Source organism: Castor canadensis, chromosome 1 (genome assembly GCF_047511655.1).
Source record: "Castor canadensis chromosome 1, mCasCan1.hap1v2, whole genome shotgun sequence".
In the NCBI taxonomy this organism is placed as follows: Eukaryota; Metazoa; Chordata; class Mammalia; order Rodentia; family Castoridae; genus Castor; species Castor canadensis.
The window spans coordinates 93189042-93209370 of NC_133386.1; the positions used below are offsets into that span (position 1 = coordinate 93189042).

General features: G+C 35.1%; 1 protein-coding gene across 46 annotated transcripts in view; it reads right to left on the reverse strand.

The window, feature by feature from the left end:
- Rims1 (regulating synaptic membrane exocytosis 1) overlaps window positions 1–20329 on the reverse strand; it is a 405270-nt gene that overhangs the window by 132390 nt on the left and 252551 nt on the right. For all 46 annotated transcript variants that reach the window (XM_074080134.1, XM_074080111.1, XM_074080175.1 and 43 more), the window contains 6 exons: window positions 19184–19251; window positions 17225–17335; window positions 11492–11591; window positions 7944–8067; window positions 4620–4666; window positions 3469–3581 (listed from right to left, as the gene is read on the reverse strand). In XM_074080134.1, coding sequence (XP_073936235.1) covers window positions 3469–3581; window positions 4620–4666; window positions 7944–8067; window positions 11492–11591; window positions 17225–17335; window positions 19184–19251 — 563 coding nt within the window. The remainder of the gene's footprint in view (window positions 1–3468; window positions 3582–4619; window positions 4667–7943; window positions 8068–11491; window positions 11592–17224; window positions 17336–19183; window positions 19252–20329) is intronic.

Here is a 20329-nt window from a genome sequence, read left to right on the forward strand (position 1 = left end):
TTAGAAAAGTAATGTGTTCTGGCCCAGGCCACTCAGGTTGGAAATGATTACCATTTACAATGAACCCCAATACCCATGGCACCTAAAAATGAGAGAACAAATGTGCCTACACCTACAGGGGCACAGGCAGTCCTCTTGACAGATCCACACTAAAAATCAGAATAGTAAAGGGGGCTGATGGTGTTGCTCAAGCAGTAGAGTGCCACTTTACAGGCATAAAGCCCTGAGTTCAAATCTCAGGAGAGCCAAAAAAAGGATATTTGGGGCTGAAGACATAGCTTAGTTGGAGAGTGTCTGCCCAGCATATGCAAGGCCCTGGGTTCAATTCCCCGGCCTTGCTAAATAAAAAAAAAAAAAAACGTTGTAAGGAAGATAAATGGCGTCAATGCCACTTAATCCATCTCATAGTGGAAGGGCTAAAAAAGGAACCAAAGTTAAACCTCTAAACTATTCCCAGGTGACTGTAGTATAGCAAGGCCCTGAAGAAAACTCCTTTACCTTTTTACAGCATCTTAAAGACACTATCAGAAAGCATACCACAGGGGACCCACTGTCACAGATGAGAGAGGTTCTCCTCAAAAATAAATTTCTAACTCAGTCAGTTCCAGATATTCATAAAAAACTCAAAGTCTGTGGCTGATGGGAAAAAGTCATTGAACCAACTAATACGGCTAGCCATGTCTGTATATTATAACCGGGACCTTTCTAACAGGAGAGAAAATGATAAGAGACATCACGGCCTCGTTGCTGCTCTCAGAGAGGGCCCCACCGACTGAGGCCTGCATCCTGAACTTGCTACTATGGTGGACAGAAGGGGGACAGTGTGGGAGACAGCCCTGCCCCCCAACCAGGACCCTGCCCTCTCTGCAAACATAACCACTAGAGGTCTAATTGCCCCCGTCTGTCTCCAGATGGAAGGTGAGGTACCACCTCCTATGGATTGATGGGTCCTGGCCTCCTGTCCATGCTCCACTTCTTGGCATCCATGTTGAGGAACCTCGTGGTAGCCATAATGGCAGAAAAGTAAAAGGTCATTTTCTGACTAGACAGTGGAGCCCATTTCTCTGCCTTACCTTTCTCTCCCGGTCCCCAGTCCAATAACAAGGTTATCATTGGGGGCATATCTGGCCAGCCCCTAGAGTGCTAGTTTACCCGGCCTCTGGCCTGGTCTTTGGGAGACCTCCTCTTCTGTCATTCTTTCCTCATAATTCCTGAAACTCCAGTGCCCCTGCTGGGATGGGATTTACTATCTCAACTAAAAGCTCAAATTCTCCTCCCCCCAGGCAGCTATCTCTGCTGCTCCCTCCTTCAGGGGGAAAAAAAAAAAAAGGGCTACTAATTAGTTGCTCCAGCCCCTATAACAAATTTAAAATTCTTATAAAAGTTAATTTTAAAATACAAGTTACAAAGTAAACAAGTAGAAAGGATATATAGAGTTATTGAGTGTATTTTTTTGAGAAGTTAAAGGAAAAAAGGAATTTTTTTTTTTTTTTGGACAAGAAAGGATTTTATAAAGAGGGTTTGTCTTAAAGATTGTTCCAAATATGGAGAGGAGGAATAAGGACAAACCATCAAAGGGTTTAGAATGTTGTATGCACATCTGAATAAATTTTAAAAGTGTATACTAAAAAGCTTCAGTGTGTGACAAAGTTAAAGTAGACTAGAATCTAACAGTTGCCTAAAAGATTTTTAGGGTCATGTCAAACTAAAATCTAATTCTCTATGTCTATAAAATAACAAGGCTATCTTAATATTGTTCTGTTCTGAGTAACATCTACAGAAAACTGTAAATTGGAAAGATTTTATCAAAGTAATTACTTGTGTTTTCTGTTGATCGTGTCAAGCTTTAAGTACTACTAAATCAGTTCATTTACATATTTGCTATGTGTCTTAAATGACCACCTTGTAACAGTGTTGTGTCTATACTTTATCTAAATATGGTACAAACATTTACAAAGTTAAAAGTGTAAATTTATATAAAATAATGAGCTAAAGCTCTCTTTTATCCAAAAGTGTTACATTTAACCTAAATCCTGACAGTCAGCTCCTGTTTGCCTTTAAAGATTCCACAAACCCTTCACAGCAACTAACCTGAACAGTTTTACCACAAGGGTTTAGAGACAGCCCTCATCTTTGTGGACAGGCCCTAACCGGAGACTTACTAGGTTGGCACTACCCAGAGGCCACCCTTCTTCAGTATGTTGATGATGTACTTCTGTGCAGAGCTACAGAGCCCCTCATCTGTAGGGCAATTAATCTTTTTCAAAACTTTCTGGCCTCCCGGGGATACAGTCTCTAAGAAGAAGGCTTAATTATGTTTCCCACAGGTCACCTTCCTAGGTGTGGTCTTAAAGGGACAGACTCACTCCCTGAATCATGAGTGAATCAACCCAAACTTCCGTTTCCCTCTTCCCCATACCATAAAGCAGCTTAGAGCTTTCTTGGGAGTTACAGGACTTTGCAGAATCTGGATCCTGAGATATACAGCCCTTACCAGATACTGTTTTATGCTCCTACTAATATTCCTATTTGGGTCTTGAATAATAAATCTCTCTCCAGATTTATATCTCAGCAGGTCCAATGGATCAAACTCCAGCTTTTAGTCAAGGAATACTCACCTCTGCCTAGGCATAAGCCCTCCATCCTGTTCTTTCGGGGGGGCCCCTGGAGACTACACTGGTCAACCCCTGAGACAAGTACCCTCTCCCCTATGCTCCCCCTTGCCCCATTGTCAGCATGAAGCAGCTAGATGAGTCATCACCCCTCTCCACAAAAGCAGTTGGGTGCTTGTCTCAGAGTGGGGATTTGTTGGGTCTGGAGGCCTAAGGCAGATGAGTGAGTATCCCATCCCCCATGGAGGCCTGCATTCCTGCATCCTAAAGGAGAGATACAGATCTGCCACAGGGCTGATGAGCAAAATGCTGTCAAGATTATTTCTCCTTCCCCAATAAAGGTGCAAACCAAACCAGTTCACCGGAGAAAGCCCTAGAATCCATAGCCAATGAGAAAAACCCACCTAACCCAGAGTTAGAACATCCTTAAAAACCCCCAGCCTTCACCTGTGCAGAGAGATACTGGCTTCCGGGCTCCACTGTGCTTCTCTAGCTGTAGCCTTTCCTTTCTCTCTAATAACTCCTACTTCCTATACCGACTTTGGCTCATCATTCAGCTGCCTCACGAGCCAGTTCTCCTGCCTGTGAAGGCACGGACCCTCAACACTGGCACATAACAATACTTATGTTGCCAATGCATATGTAGAACATCTGGTAAACTGTAGGTACTCAATAAGTATTTCTATATATAAATAAAGGAATAGTTGAAGAAATGCATAAAAACTGATGAATACAGTATTATCTCGAATGACTATGGATTTATTGTGTGCCTCAAGAAAAGTCAGGCATTTGTTTAAAGATACACCAAACAGTGAGCAAATACTAACGGTCTCCAATATGTACAGAAAGTACTTACAGAAAGTTGCCCTGGTAAGACTTGAGGGGCATCTTTTAGAGCTCCAGGACTTGTTGGAGAAATAACAGAAATAGAAGGCCTTTCCATCTTCTGAGATTCAAAGGAACTTGAACCTACAGTAAGAAAAAAAAATTCAGTTAGACAGTGAAAAATATCAAAACACTGCTTCTGTGTATGAAGATAATACAAGGCAACGCACCTTAAGCTGCTGAACAGGGAGCAGGGCCCCAGAGAAAAAGTAAGAAATGGGGGTAGGGGTTTGATATGATTAAGGCACAATATATGCATGTGTGAAATGCCAAGGCAAAACCCCTTGAACTATCAATACACACTTAAAAAAAGGATAAGAAGTTAAAACAGGTCCTGACTGGGGGTGGGTAACAGTGGGAAGTGGCGTAGACATAAGGAAAGGATGAAGGAGGGAAAATATGTTGGGTGTATTTTGTATTCATGTATGAAAATAGAAGAATGAAACCTGCTGAAATTGTTCTAAGCAGGGGAAGAGGGAGGATGAAGGAGAATGGGGGTGAATCTAACTAAGATACACTGTAAACACATACGTAAATGTCACAATGTATACCCTGGGTACAATTATTATATGCTAATAAAAATGTTAAAATTCAGTAACACTTTTAAGCATGAAGAATAAATGATTTTACAAAATGTTAAATACATGTGTAATTTGTATAAAGTAGTAATACTAGTTGGTAATAGGACCTATGGTGGCTCTAGGAAGTTATTTTTGTACCCTTGGGATAATCTCCAATTTTAAAGATATTTTAAAGATATAATAAGAGGTCCTACTCATTTGTTTCTACATTTCTGGGGGACTCTTGCATGATAAATCCACATATGAATAAAGCATTCATGAGACACACTACAGATGGTGCCTGTTGTGTTAATCATTGTGAGATGGGTGCTGCTAAAGATTTTTGTATACCAACAAGAAAGAGTAAAAGAAGAAATGCTGAGTGAAGTAGAACTTTGGGTTTCCAAAGATTGCCAAGATTGCTAAGTTTTGGTATCAGTGAAGACAGCCTTAGTGTAGTAATACCAATTCATTTATATCAAGTAAGTGAAGAAAATTTTAAATATTTATTTTTCAATTTATTTCAATATATTTTATAATAACAAAGAAATCCTATACTCACTAGACTCCAATGGAGGATGGGAGCTCTCAGGAATCCGAGGGATGTCACTAAAAGAAACAGGGTCTGGTGAAAATCCCATTAGGAATGCAACCCTGCCTGAGGCAATCAATCAACAGGCCACTCATTATACTTAAGTGACTTGAAAATCCTGTGGTGTCTTATAGATGTAAAAATGAAGGAGGGTTACTATTTAGGAAACTACTAATGTTCATGAATGTCAAACACCACACAAAAATTGCAATAAAAACAACTTTTTATATATTTAATAGCAAAACACTTTAAGATGACAACAATCAGACTAATATTGTGGATAAAATCTCCACAATATTTTTACTACCAAAACTGTAAGTTTTGGAAATAAAAAATGTTAAAGATAATATTTCACTTCAATTCTAGAAAATCAAAATGACATAAATTTTACAAATCAGTAATATGCTTTACAAACACATCTGAAAGAGTTTACTGAATGAAAGGGATGGAAACATCTTGGTAAGAAAATGACATGATGAATACCACGGGCAAAAGTTAATAAAATTAAAAGGATGAATTGCTTTGAAAATTAAAGATGGTTCAAGCTTGCAACAAAAGCCAAAAACTCTTATATATGTGCATATATAATATACATGCATATATATACCCTTAATAGAGATTTGTATCTCTATGCTGACGTTAGCTAAATATATGGCAATTTATTATGTGCTCAGAAAGTGACTTGTGAGAACACCCATTCCTGCCATACTCACAAATTACTCTGAAGAAATATTTAAGATAACCTAATTTTAATCATTATCTAGTGTGACCTTAAGAACCCTGAACCACTTTGATTTGGGGATTGTACTGCATAATACTACTTTACCTCTCCTTCCAAAGATATCTTAGTATCAATTTAAGAAGACTAATAATATGAAAGAATTAACATGACATATTAAAGCAGACTGGAGTTAGTAAATGCCAACAGAATTATCAGCATATTATTTAAGAACTTCTAATCACTTACCTTGTAACCTAATTTCACTTAAATTTTTCTTTACACTTTTGGGGAGAATGTAAATAAAAACAGTTTTTTTTTGCTGTCTCATTTTCCCTTTTTATGTGCAAAGTAATTTTATAACCACCTACAATTTAAACTGCTTACAAATGATAGAACATCCTGTGTTATCCATTTTATAAAATATTTTGTTATAGATATTTTCATGTAACTAATGATTTATATAAATGAACTTATGTATGAGTTTATAATTAAGAGACTAATTTGTAATACCTTGGGCATAGGAAAACACCTATATACCCCTACTAGTTTCTTCTAAATTCATTGAACCCAATAGGAATAAATTATTAAAAGACTCAAGATCACTCATTTCTTAGACAGCATAAATTCATTGAAAATTAGCCTCATGGTCAATAGTGAAAATCAGAACTTGGTACTCTAAAGCAAAGTATAGACTTTGGATTTTATGTGTCTTTGAAGGGCAAGGGCAGGGGTCGGAGGAAGTTGTTTAAAAGAAGTTAAAGTGACTTTTAAAAGAAGTTAAAGTAAATAAATAATGTTATTTGCTTCAGTAATATTTTCACACAAATTTTCACTTTATGTTCATACATACCTTAATTACTTCTATTCACAAATTATGTGGCAGTTTTAATTACAAAAGTATAAAGATCAAGGATATGGTATTTGGTGGGCTCAAAAAATAGTCACTACCTCAAGATGGCTGATGCCTCTGACTATGGTGATCAATGTGCCTGGAAGTTAATTTGGAATGATTCCTGAAATCACTGCACCAGGGACTTACAAATGCATGTGTGTTTACCTTTTATATTAATTGCAATTGCTGGACACTGACACTGAACATAATTATTCAAAATAACTAAAATTACTCCAATAATTTATTAATTAGAAATCTGATGCCAGATTTGATTTTTATTCAAATATAACCTGTGTTTTCCATGTTCGTTAAGTTCCAGAGCCCATGATAATTTAAGGTTTGGCTCTGCAAATGATTACATTGCAGGTAAGTTTCATACAAAAGTAAAAATAACCTTCTTCCAGTCTACTTTAATTGCCTATTGACTTCTTAAGCCAGTATAAACCAGAATTTTAGCTGTTACTGTTAAACCACTATATATAGATAGATATCTATATATGAAAGTATTTGATTGTAAGCATAGCCTTTTATTTTAAATTTTATTTTTTTGTACTTTTACTCATTTTCCAATTTTACTTACCTCTTTTCCAGTCTTCTATTTCCCTTACCACTAGAACATATGTCATGTAAAACTAGCATAAATCATACTGCTATTTAAGAAATCTACAAGGAATGTACAATACTTTTGCAAACATCTTCAATGTTGACTCAATAATCACCACTTAAAATTGATTATAAGCTTGCCTTTATTTTAGAATTTTTATATATTAATATTATTCTTTGGTATATGATTATACTTTTCATTTCTTTGAAATTAGGGTAATTATATTTTCTTGTATGTTTTGCATTGACATATATTCATGAACACATTAAGGTTAGCAGATTTTCAACATAAAAAGTCTTGAATTAATGGCTCTATAATATCTTGGAGAGTAAGAAAATAAAGGTAATTTCCAAGACTACATTCAAAAGTTAAGCCAACTATAATGAGATTGTTCAAAATGCCTTCTAAAAACTATACATTGTCCAAATGACTATTTCCTCTGGACTTTGTGGGTTTGCTAGAAAAAGCTAACATTGTGGGGGATGTAAGACAGATATATTCTATTGGTTGTGAACAATTAAATTATGTTGAAAATTGAGGTTTTAAAATTATAAGAGTAACTATTATGACCAATTCAAATATCAAAATATTTAATGTCTTGCTTGATTTTAAATAAAATTGGACCCACTCATTGATGTCTATGGAAAAATATTCTGTCCTTTGTACAATAATAAAAAGTTCATGTACACATACAAAATCATGAAATTTACATATCACAAGAAGATAAGTTTGCTACTGATTCCTTAAAGGAAATGCTACTCATTAAATTAGAATTACTAACAACAGGTAGTTCTGCCACTAAAATATTTTACTTCAATATTTCACTTGTGAAAAGTACATATTAGTGTTTTTGATATTATAATTGCTAAATGTGTGGAACTTCTAAAATGTAGTGATGCAAATCCAGTAGTCTAGTTGAAAAACTTAAGAAAATTTGAAAACCTAAGATGTATTCCCATAATTGATGAAAAAACTGTCCATGTTAGCATGTACTCTATGAATGTATAGAATTCTTTTTAAAACCCTGCTAATACATGTAATTAACTAAACTTAAGAAGTAAGTTTTTTTAGCCTTACCCAATAGGCCTTGAAACAATAATTTCAACTTGAGGTTCTGATTTTGATTCTAAAATAATGTTGTAAACTTCTTCATTTGTAGCTCCCGGCAGGGGTTTACCATTCCATTCTAGAACTTCATCCCCTTGAATTTAAAAAAAAGGGTATTTTTTTACCTTATATATTCTGTTTATTTTTCTTATCTTTTCTCTTTTTTTTAACAAAGAAATGCAAAACATATACAAATAGTTTAATTTTCTAGGCTCTGCTCTCAAAAGCAAATCAACTGCCATATAATTAATGTCAGCTAAATGGTTCTTCTAAACACCTTCATTCTTTTCTATCTTTTTTCCTTTTTTCTTCCTCCCAAAATATTACTGGTCACTGGAAACAGTATAATACAAAACTGCCCTTATCTTTTGAGATATACCAGAAATCATATAAAAATAATCTCATGCTATGGGATGGAATTAGCACAGCCTATTTGGAAAGATTAAAAATAACAACCAGCAGCATGCCTTCCATATAATAAATGTAGGCGACACATCATATGTGAAAGACTCTTATTAAACGGTGCATAAATCCTGTTTTATTTTTGGTAAAAACAGCAATTAACACTTGTTAGCATGAAGTTTTTCAGTTATAAATCATGCTTTATTTTCTTCACTAGATGCACAACAGAATAAAAATGCATGAAAGGATTTGGATTCACACCCAGGGGGCAACACAGGTAGCTATGGCAAAGTTACAAAGCAAGCAGATGTAAAACTGTTGCATGACAGTTAACCCACTTCCAGATGTTCAAAACATGTACATTCTATATGTAATATGCAGTGAGTATTAAAGTACAAATAGAAAAAAAATTCAAAACAAAAAATATACTAGAAATTAGTTTGTTAGCTAGTCCAAGTTTAATCAAGAAAAAATACGGAAAAAATATGGGCTAAAAACTAACAGTAGGTATTATAACCTAATATAAGGTATTATAGAGTTTTCACCATAGTTATTTGGAAACAAAGGTGTATTCTCAAAAATATATATAGCAATATGAGGTCCCAAATGGCTCCCTGTCCAGGACGGTTCAATTTACAATGGGAGACTAAATTTAAATATTTTTTTATGCTCATGCTATTTTGTTGTTCTTAGTATCTAGAAAATATTATGAGCTAAGTAAATATGTGTTACACTAATGAACCAATATCATTATGCATTTTAAGTATATAGGTATGAATATGACATCTTTTAGTTTTGGGACAGGTGAATTTCACCAAAAAATAGGAAAAATTTTGTTTACTATGGTTACTTAAAGTAATTCTTCTTTTCTTCCAGGTGTGTCTTTGCTCAAAGGTAAAACATGACTATTGAAAAACACAGTTCCTGCTTTGGTTTGGTAAAACAGTATGGTTATAACCAACTCATAAATAACTTGTAGTAATTTACTCTAAGCAGTTACCTAGAAAAGTTTTTCAAATATCCAATAATATACCTCACTGCTGAGAAAATGAAAGAAAGAAAATAATTACAAATTTACAACAGATTGCTTTCAATTTTTTTGTTTAAGAAAAGAAAAAGCTTCCATCATGGCTCAGTACACATATATAACATAAAATACGTATATATGCATGTATATACACATATGTATGTGCACATACATATATAGGCTAGAAAAATAATGTATGAAATGATACTTACCCTATTTCCTATTTTATTATGTTCTATTTCATTTTTAAAATGATGAATATAAACAATTAATTTGATTTTATTACCTAGCAATCAGTTGCAACTAGTATTTTGCAAAAGTACTGCATTATAAAATTCTCCTTCTTATACATATACAGCAATCTCACAGCATAATTTCTAGTATCAAATTAAATTAATACATGTTTATTTATTTATAGGTCAAACAGATCCCATGCCAGAAAGTGGTCTCTTTAATGCTACTTATTTATAAATTGATACACTTTTTAGGCAAGGATTTAGATAATGAGGATACAAAGATGAAAATGATACTTTCACTGTCTTTATATTGTGTCGTGGAGAAACAATACGGACGCAAACAACCTTAGTAAATATATTACATACAATGACAGGAGTTCATTTGAGGAACAGAAGTAGAGCCAAGTGGTCCCAGAGAGGTAGTAATGAATCACTGGTTCAGCTGGGAGATCAGGAAACACTTTTGAATTGTGGCAACTTTAGATGAATGTTGAAGGATGGAAAGGTATAGCAGAAGAGCAGCCAGGTAGATTAACAGGAGTTGATCGAGTCTTATAGGTGGGAAACAGCTTGCAGAAACCTACAGGTTGACTGACATAGCTGGGGAGCTGGAAATGCTAGTGCGGGACAAACCTGCAGAGTTCTGACCTTAACAAAGGAAGATCACGAGACACTGAATGGTCTTACTAAGGAGTGAATCAGTGTTGATTTTGTGTTTTATGTGGTCGAATTAAGCCACAGTGAAGTGCAGACACTTGAATGGGAGCAGGACTACAGAAAGTTATGGCAAGATTAAACAAGACTCAAATGTTGAATTAAGGTCATACTAATAAAAACAGCCTGCAGTTTTTTGGTGGCCAATGAGGCTTACAGGCAAATAGAAGGAAAACAAATTTCTATATTATAATAAAATACAGCAGACTGTAAAATTGAATATACAAAAAAACCTTTACTTTGTTCAAATAATTGCTGAAAGTGAAAAGCACACCTCTATGTTTTATAATTATTTTAGTTGAGCTTCTATCATTTCACATTTCAGTTTCTCAGGCTATTAGCCATGAGGGCATTAAACAACGGAAATTCTATTCCAAACAAACCCTTACTGACTTCTAAAGGAACGGTCTTCTATGGGTTATTAATACTCAATCTCTCTTACCAAAGATTTCTACTAAACTCTAAAGTGAAATAAACCAGAATATGGTAATATGATGTGAACTAAAATGAAAAGCAAACCATTTCCCAAAAGTAGATTTTAAAGCACATTGTCACTGAGCTTGTGGCACGTGTGGATATATTAAGTAATTTTCCTGCACTGTGGTAAGGTTATAAGCTACACCCATTTCCAAATGCCAGAGCGGAACTTTGTCATGAGCATAATACATGTCACATTTAAATCAGCAAATATTTTATGAATGATCTGCATAGAAAACTTATCATTATGTGTTATGAAAAATACCACTCTGAAATAAGTGTTTTGGGACCATTATGGAACACTTCAGTAATTACTGTAATTAAAGATTAAACAATTACACGGTGATGTAGAATATTTTTCACAAAGCTTTAGATTTGAAGTTTTGTAGCAATGTTATGAAAATAATCCCTCATTATTTTGCAAATATGTGTTTTTTCATAAACAAGAAGGATTTCTCCTCTAACTGCCTCCAAATTGCTACTTATATATGCTTATCTACTACTGCAATTGGAAAGTGTCTCTATTAGGAAGAAAGTGTATTCATGCACTCAAATTAATTAGTAATTTAACTCTCAAATATAAACAAATAGCTCCAAATTGAAATTCACAACTTATGCATAGAGAACACATTGTTTAAATGTTAAAAAAAACAAAACTTTACCTGCTCTAAGGTGTCCAACCACATCTGCAAGGCTACCCTTCTTGACTTTGGTGATGAAAGCACCAAGGCGTCCTAAGTCAGTCATTTTTCCTCCAACAACCTGGATATTGAAATTTTGTAAGTTCCCGAGACTCATAAAAATTTATTAATTTGGGGAATTAATCCTAAATTCTTTTATGATGAACTTATAATTAAGTGTGGGAACATACATTTTTTATTAAAGGAACTGGCAATATAGTATAGAAAAGAAAACATTTCACTGTATTTGAGATGACTGTGTAAGGAAGCCTGTGTAATGATTTTCTTTTTACTTTGACCTAACAATAAAGGGACCTAATGAATAATATATAACACCACTACTACCAAGCAGCAAGTGTTTTGCACTGTTTACATTAGGTTCATTTTTTAAATCTGCTGAATTCACCCCTATCATTCGAGCTATGATTTCTACATGAAGACAATGCCCCAATATCTTACCAGACTTTGGTCTCTTGTGTGTTCATGGTAGAATGCAGTGGGTCTAGGATTGTAAAGACTAGAGAGTCAAGCAAGGAGAGACTACTCTGTGGAAGTAATTTACCATGGTCAAAGTGCAACAGCCTAAGTGCATCTCTGCAACTGACCATCTGATTCCGCTCTCATCTGAGATAGGTATCTGCACTGACCTGACTCTCAAAGCCTGAGTTACATTACTGAATATTTAATGCGTTCATTTGGCATTGCATGAAATTGTACACATCTGAAAAAAAAAACCCTTTAGAATGAATTTTTCCCAATGAGTGGCTCATATCTACAAAGCTAAAAATGGGGGCCTATCACTAAACACTGGGGCTGACCTACAGTTCTTAGGAACACTGCTGTTACCTCGGGTGATCAGAATTATTTCACAGTGAGTAGTTAGTAGTAATAATCAATAAGACAGCATTAAGAACATTAAATGAACTATTGTTCCTGATCTAGAAATCAAACTCAGGCCTCAGGCATGCTATGCAAGCACACTACCACTAAGCTTACAGCCCTAGTCCTGAACACATTTTTATTGGATTAATGTCCAAGGATTTTTGAAAAGTTAAATGATCACATAATCATAATACAATCTATTGATAGGTTAAAGCAACATCATTCAACCTTAAGTAACTGAACATAAAACAATATGATTTAACACACATACACAGGCACACACATAACACAAGATATATATGTATATGTATACGTGTGTGTGTATATATATGTATATTAGAGAGAGACAAAATGGAGTAATTTACAAAATGGAGTAATCTTTTATAATCTATCATGGGCTCATATCTGTTAGATAATTAGTATATTTGAAAGATATACCATACTGTTTTAGTGTTACCATAAATATCGTTGTTATTAGAAAACAATCTTCTTATTGATGTTTTCTGCTTGTCTTATCTGTGTTGTTAGATAAGACTTACCTCATCAAACTTTACTGTTTTCCATTAAAATCTGTTTTGTGAACCCAAAATAAGCAGAAGGAAAGAAATAATAAAAATAAGGGCCAAAATTAATGAAATGGAGACCAAAAAACCATACAAAGAATCAACGAAACAAAAAATTAGTTTTCTGAAAAAATAAAATTGACAAATCCCTGGCAATTCTGACTAAAATGAGGAGGGAAAAGACCCAAATATGTAAAATCAGAAACAGAAAGGGGAGGTAACAACAAACACCAAGGAAATACAGGGAATCATCAGAGACTACTTTGAGAACCTATATTGCAACAAATCGGAAAATCTTGAAGAACTAGACAAATTTTTAGATACTTATGACTATCCAAAACTGAAATGACAGGATATTAGCCACTGATACAGAGGTGTAACATGTAATGAAATTGAAGCATTAATTTATTGAGTCTCCAAAAATGAAAAGTCAAGAACTGAGAGATTCTCTACTGATTTCTACCAGACATTTAAAGAAAAACTAATACCAACATTCCTTAAACTTGTCCACGAAACAGAAAGGGAAAGAACACAGCCTAACTCATTCTATGAAGCCAGTATTACACTCATCCCAAAACTGGACAAAGACACATCCAAAAAGGAGAATTACAGACGAATCTCCTTAATGAACATTGATGCAAAAATCCTCAATAAAATAATGGCAAACTGAATCCAACAACATATGAGAAAAATCATTCACCGTGACCAAGTCAGCTTCATCCCAGGGATGCAGGGATGGTTCAACACATGCAAATCAATAAATGTTTTACAGCATATTAATAGAAGCAAAGACAAAAACCACTTGATCATCTCAAGAGATGCAGAAAAAGCCTTTGATAAGATTCAATGCCATTTCATGATAAAAGGTCTAAGAAAACTAGGAACAGAAGGAATGTACCTCAACATTATAAAGGCTATATATGACAAACCTGTAGCCTTAATGTGGAAAGCCTTAATGGGGAAAAACTGAAACTATTTCCCCTAAAGCAGGAAAGAGATAAGGATGCCCACTCTCCCCATTCCTATTCAATATAGTACTGGAATTCCTAGCCAGGGCAATAAGGCAAGAAGAAGAAATAAAAGGAATACAAATGAGTAAAGAAATAGTCAAAGTATCTCTATTTGCAGATGACATGATCCTATATTTCAAAGACCCCAAAAAAACGCCTAGACACCATAAACAGCTTCAGCAATGTAGCAGGATATAAAAATTAACATATAAAAATCAGTAGCCTTTGTATGTACCAACAATGAACAAACTGAGAAAGAATATAGGAAAACAATTCCATTTACAGTAGCCTCATTAAAAATCAAATACCAAGGAATAAACTTAACAAAGGATATAAATGACCTCTACAAGGAGAACTACAAACCTCTGAAGAAAGGGATCAAAGAAGATTACAGAAGGTGGGAAGAACTTCCATGTGCATGGATTGGCAGAATCAACATAATAAAAATGACTATACTACCATAAGCGGTCTACACGTTTTGATGCAATTCCCATCAAAATCCCAATGATATTCATAGCAGACATTGAAAAATCTACCCTAAAGTTCATTTGGAAACAAAAGATGTGACTAGCCAAGGCAATACTGAGCAAAAAGAGCAAGGCTGGTGAGCAAAAAGAGCAATGCTGGAGGTATCACAATACCTGACTTCAAACTATACTATAGAGCCATAGAGATTAAAACAGCATGGTACTGGCACAAAAGCAGATAGAAGACCTGTGAAACGCAATAGAGGACCCAGACATGAATCCACACAGCTGTGCCCACCTTATTTTTGACAAAGGTGCCAAAAACATACTATGGAGAAAAGACAGCCTCTTCAACAAATGTTGCTGAGAAAAGTGGATATCTGCCTGCAGAAAACTAGAACCATGCCTATCACCCCATACTAGTATCAACTCGAAGTGGATTAAGGACCATAACATCAGACCCGATATGTTAGAGTTAATACAAGAAAGAGCAGGGACTATCCTGGAAGCAATAGGTATAGGCAAGGACTTCCTCAGTAGAACTGCAGCAGCCCAGAAACTAAGTGAAAGGATGGACAAATGGGACTACATAAAATTAAAAAGTTTCTGTACAACAACAAAAAAATGATCTTTAAATTGAAGAGACCACCAACAGAGTGGGAGAAAATCTTTGCTAGCTATCCATCAGACAAAGGACTGATAACCAGAATATATAGGGAGCTCAAAAAACTAAACTCTTCAAAAATCAATGAACCAATAAAGAAGTGGGCAACTGAACTAAACAGAACTTTTTCAAAGGAAGAAGTCCAAATGGACAAAAAAACACATGAAAAAACGCTCACCATCCCTGGCCATAAAGGAAATGCAAATCAAAACCACACTAAGATTCCATTCCCGTTAGAACAGCTATCATCAAAAACACCACCAACAACAAATGTTGGCCAGGATGTGGGGAAAAAAGAACCCTCACACACTGCTGGGGGGAATGTCAGCTAGTACAAAACACTTTGGAAAACAATATGGAGGCTTCTTTTTTTTTTTTTTTAATTCCTTTATTCATATGTGCATACACTGTTTGGTCCATTTCTCCCCCCATCCTCCTCGCTTCCAGGCAGAATCTGTTCTGCCCTTATCTCTAATTTTGTTGAAAAGAAAACATAACCAATAATAAGGAAGACAAAACATTTTTGCTAGTTGAGATAAGGATGGCCATACAGAGAGATTCCTAGCATTGCTTCCATGTACAAACGTGTTATAACCCAAACTGATTCACCTCTACTGACCTTTTCACTAGTTCCTGATCCCCTTCTCATATTGACCTCTGTTGCTTTAAGGTTTCTCTATTAGTTCCTCTGCAGTGGGAACATCAAACACCATCATGTTTTGTGTTTCTTACCTATCCCCATACCTCCAGTGTGTGCTCTCCCCTTATCATGTGACCCAAGTTCAGCCACATTACTGCCTTTGCCCTAGATCTAAAGTCTGCATATGAGGGAGAATATATGATTGTTGGTCTTCTGAGCCTGGCTGACCTCACTCAGAATGACGTTCTCCAGTTCCATCCATTTACTTGCAAATGATAAGATTTCATTCTTTTTCATGGCTGAGTAAAACTCTATTGTGTATAAATACCCCATTTTCTTAATCCATTCATCAGTAGTGGGGTATCTTGTCTTTTTCCATAACTTGGCTATTGTGAATAGCACTGCATGGAGGCTTCTTAAAAAACTAAACATTGATCTACCATGTGATCCAGCAATACCACTCTTGGGGATATACCTGAAGGAATGTGACTCAGGTTACTGCAAAGTCACCTGCACCCCCATGTCTACTGCACCACTATTCACAATAGCCAAGCTATGGAAACAGTCAAGATGCCCCACTACCGATGAATGGATTAAGAAAATATGGTATTTATATACAATGGAATTTTATTCAGCCAGAAAGAATGAAATTTTGTTATTTGCAAGTAAATGGATAGAACTAGAGAACACCATCTTAAGCAAAGTTAGCCAGGCTCAGAAAGCCAAAAATCTCATGTTCTCCCTCATAAGCGGATTATAGACCTAAAACAAATGCATTAATATTATTGGACATGGATCCCACACTAAGGGGAGAACATGGAAGGGAGGAATGGGGAAAGGGAAGGAAACTTAAAACTTGAAGGTGGTTGATGTGCTCACTGTACAAGAGCGAGTATAGTAATCTTTAACTGGCAGAGGCCACTATGGGAAGGGGAGCAGGAAGTAGTGAAGAGGTCTGGTAGAGGTGAACCAATGTGGGTTGCAATACACAAGTGCATGGAAGCAATGCTAGGAATCTCTCTGTATAGCTAACTTTATCTCAAGGTAGCAAAAATGCCATGTCTTTCTTATTATCTCTTATGTTTTCTCTTTAACAAAATCAGAGATCAAGAGGGTGGAACAGGTTCTGCCCAGAAGCGGGGTGGAGGCGGGGGAGAGTGGCCCAAACAATGTATACACGTGTGAGTAAGTGTAAAAATGATAAACAAAAATCTGTTTTGTGTAAAATAATATGTAAACTTTATATTCAGAGAAAAATACTTTAGTTTTACTATATTCTGTTGGATTTTCCTAATACATCTATAGGCAATATTAATAAAGTGACTTAGAATAATAACCCAGATTAAAATACATGGAAGATGAAGTATGTTCATTATAGGAATTTTACTTTGGAGAAGAGAGAGATTTAAAAATCATTGTCAGAAAGTTTATGAATGCAGCCCATACTGGAATTCACCACTTCAGAAATATTTTACACCAGCATACTTACTTTCAGACCCAGTAGTGCACCTGATTCTTTGGGCATGGTTGTTCTTTTATTAAGAATAACACGTCCAATTAATCGGTCCCCTTCTTTAGATGGTTGCCATGTAACAGGATGCTATTAAAACATAAAGTTTAAAGAGTAAAAAACTTCCCTTCTTTCCCATATACACATAATCATTAGTTGTAGCATTAGGCAATTTCTTTGGTTAAAAGACACTTCATAGGAAATTCTTTTAGTGGATTCTATCACTGGTTTATAAAAAGTTTCAGTTAGACCTATATTTTATTTGCAAAAGACTCATACTATATGGTTTTAAAAGTAGTTAGCAGCTAAGTGTACCTCTTTAAAATTGTTCTGAAATAGAACTGAAATTTAAAATATCTCTTATATAAAGAAAGATGTTTCTACATTTTTAAGTTGTGAATTTTCATAGTATCTTTTGTCAAATGTTCTAGAATTACAATGGATCATCTTATGATTTTTTTTAACTTTACAACGGTGCAAAAGTGCTCCCACTCATCTATGCAATCACGACAACACCCTGTAGTATGCTGTGTCACTAAATGACGAAGGTCAGTAGGTTAGATGGTCAGTAGGTTAAATGTTTCCAACCAGTATCTTCAATTTACAAAGGATTTATCAGACTGTAACCTCATTGTAAGTCAAAGAGGATCTGTACCATCTCAATCTCATTTACATATACAATAGTCGTTATTTTGTTTTGTTTTGTTTTCTCTCTTTTTTCTGGAGAAAAAAATTAAGATTACATGAAAATAGAATGGGGACTATTAAAGAAAGAGGATGGAGATAATAAGAAAAACTAATTGGGGGGGAAGTGAGTAGGATCAAAGTATTATATGCAGGAATGAAAATGTCACAATGGAACTCATTATTTTTAGGATTAAGAAAAACAGCAGGCAAGAGAACTCAAAATAACATTGTATTTGTCACTGTGGAATATGAAACAGCATGGGGAAGGCTGCCCTTTCTTAGATGTATCATCAGAAAGGCTCATGCTGGTTTTACTGATCAAACCAACACTTTCACTACCACAGTTGTGGCCCAATTTTGGGGGAGGGGGCTGCACTCTACTCAACTTCATTTGTCCTTACCACAGGCAAAATTTCTGCTGTTTTAGATGCTAGCATTTGATTTGGTATTATAGTTAAAGAATGAAGGAAGCTATAGATAGTTCTCTTCCAGTACCTCAAAAGATTTGGTATAAAGGAAACTTGTCTTCTAGCTCCAGGGCTGAGCACTGGGTGACCCATTTGGCTAAAACCCACACAGTGGATTCTTGTCTCTGGGACTTGTCTTCTGAAGAATAAAATTAAGGTCTCTTCAGAGGAGTTGAGTTGTAATTCTTACCCATGATGCCCAATACTCTAGGAAAGAGATTCACATGGGAAGAGGCCAACATCATTTGTTTACCATGGTACCATGTTTCCTATTCTCCAGAGGCAAAGTTGTGTGACCCAGGCAAATGCTGGGTCTATCAAAATGGTGTACAATTTTAATTTCTATTTGCATAAACGTCACCAACCTTTGAAGAACTTTGAGTTCTGCTACCAGTGTGAGAACGTAACCTTAAACACTAATGCATGCACTTAAATTCAAGAAGCTCCCCAAATTAAGTAGAATTATAGGGGTCAAACTGCATTTCTAGATTTGTTAGCAATTATTCTCTCATTTCTCTTTTGCCACACTTCAAGAGAAGCATTTTCTAAGATATTTTTGATGAAAAAAAGATTTCACAATGAAAAAAAGATTGTTATCCAATTTAAAATCTGCTGCAATTTTCAGTGATTGCTGTTTTTCTCCAAAACTGTCAAATGAAAATATTTGCTCTCATATAATGCATAAAGGAGCATAATATGATTATTATTGATTATATAGATCAGATGAAGGACAGTGAATAACACACATAATCCTCAAATTGCACTCACTTCTCAGAAAGCTTACCGAACTAATAGGTGAGGTTTCCCGACTGTGCCACGTGGCGGGATCCAACCAGTAATAATCCAAGTCACCTGGACAGTGAGAATAGAATGAAAGTGCAATGCTGTTACAGAGGAGATCATATCACTTTAAACATCACATCTTTAGTTTATAAAGTAAAGAGTACTGGGATCTAGAGTTTGTCTATCCCAGACTGACACGCATCTGTGTTGCAAAGGTTATTGCTTGAATCACTGGAATGAATGAATGTGTTCTACAAATGTACCTCACATACGGAAGAGCTACCTTCTTATCTCATAAATAAGCCTAGAAAGACTGACATTTAAGCATACAGGGAAGAACAGTTAATCCTCCCTTCCTACCCTGAAAAGATTCCCCTAAAAAGGCCACAGCTTGCCATCTACTGGTGCTTGCTAAAATTGCATTCACTGAACTGAGATAACCATGAAAATTTACCATCTCCCTTTCTACTATTCTGAACGATAGTATATCTTCCAAAATTATTCCCTGCTTGCCATCTTTCCTCATCAACTGAAAAACATGACTTACATGTTCAGTGCAAAATGATTAAATTATTAAGAAAAACTTTCATCAAAAGGGCACATGATATAGCCTTCACCAAAAGCCATAAAAACTGAGTACACATGAATTTATGAACCTTTATTTTTATTATTGACTTAAATACAGTAACAAAGGAAGCATTTGAGGAAAAATGAAAAATTTTAATGAAAGTAGCAGTGTTTTCAGCATTTGCCTGGGATAACAGACAAAAGAAAACAATGATTCACATATATGAGAAGTATTAGGGACAGGAATAAATGACTTTTCGTATTTTAAATATCAGATTAACTCAAATGAAAATCTGCTCTTTATGGATCTCCAGAGAGAAAAAAGAATAGAGTTAGTAAAGCATTTCAACTAATAGTGAGATTTATAGCTAGACAACTGTTGTGAAAATATATTTGGTTTATACCTGTGCAGGCCATAAGTAAATTTTCATAGGTGAAAGGCATGGCAGATATGGGCAGTATAATGAAATGCAATAGGAAATAATTTTTTAAATGTGTAAAATCTCTGTTCATAAAAATTCACATACTTCATTTTCTCAGTAATTGTTCTCCTTTTCTTTTTTCATATCTTAGAAAGATA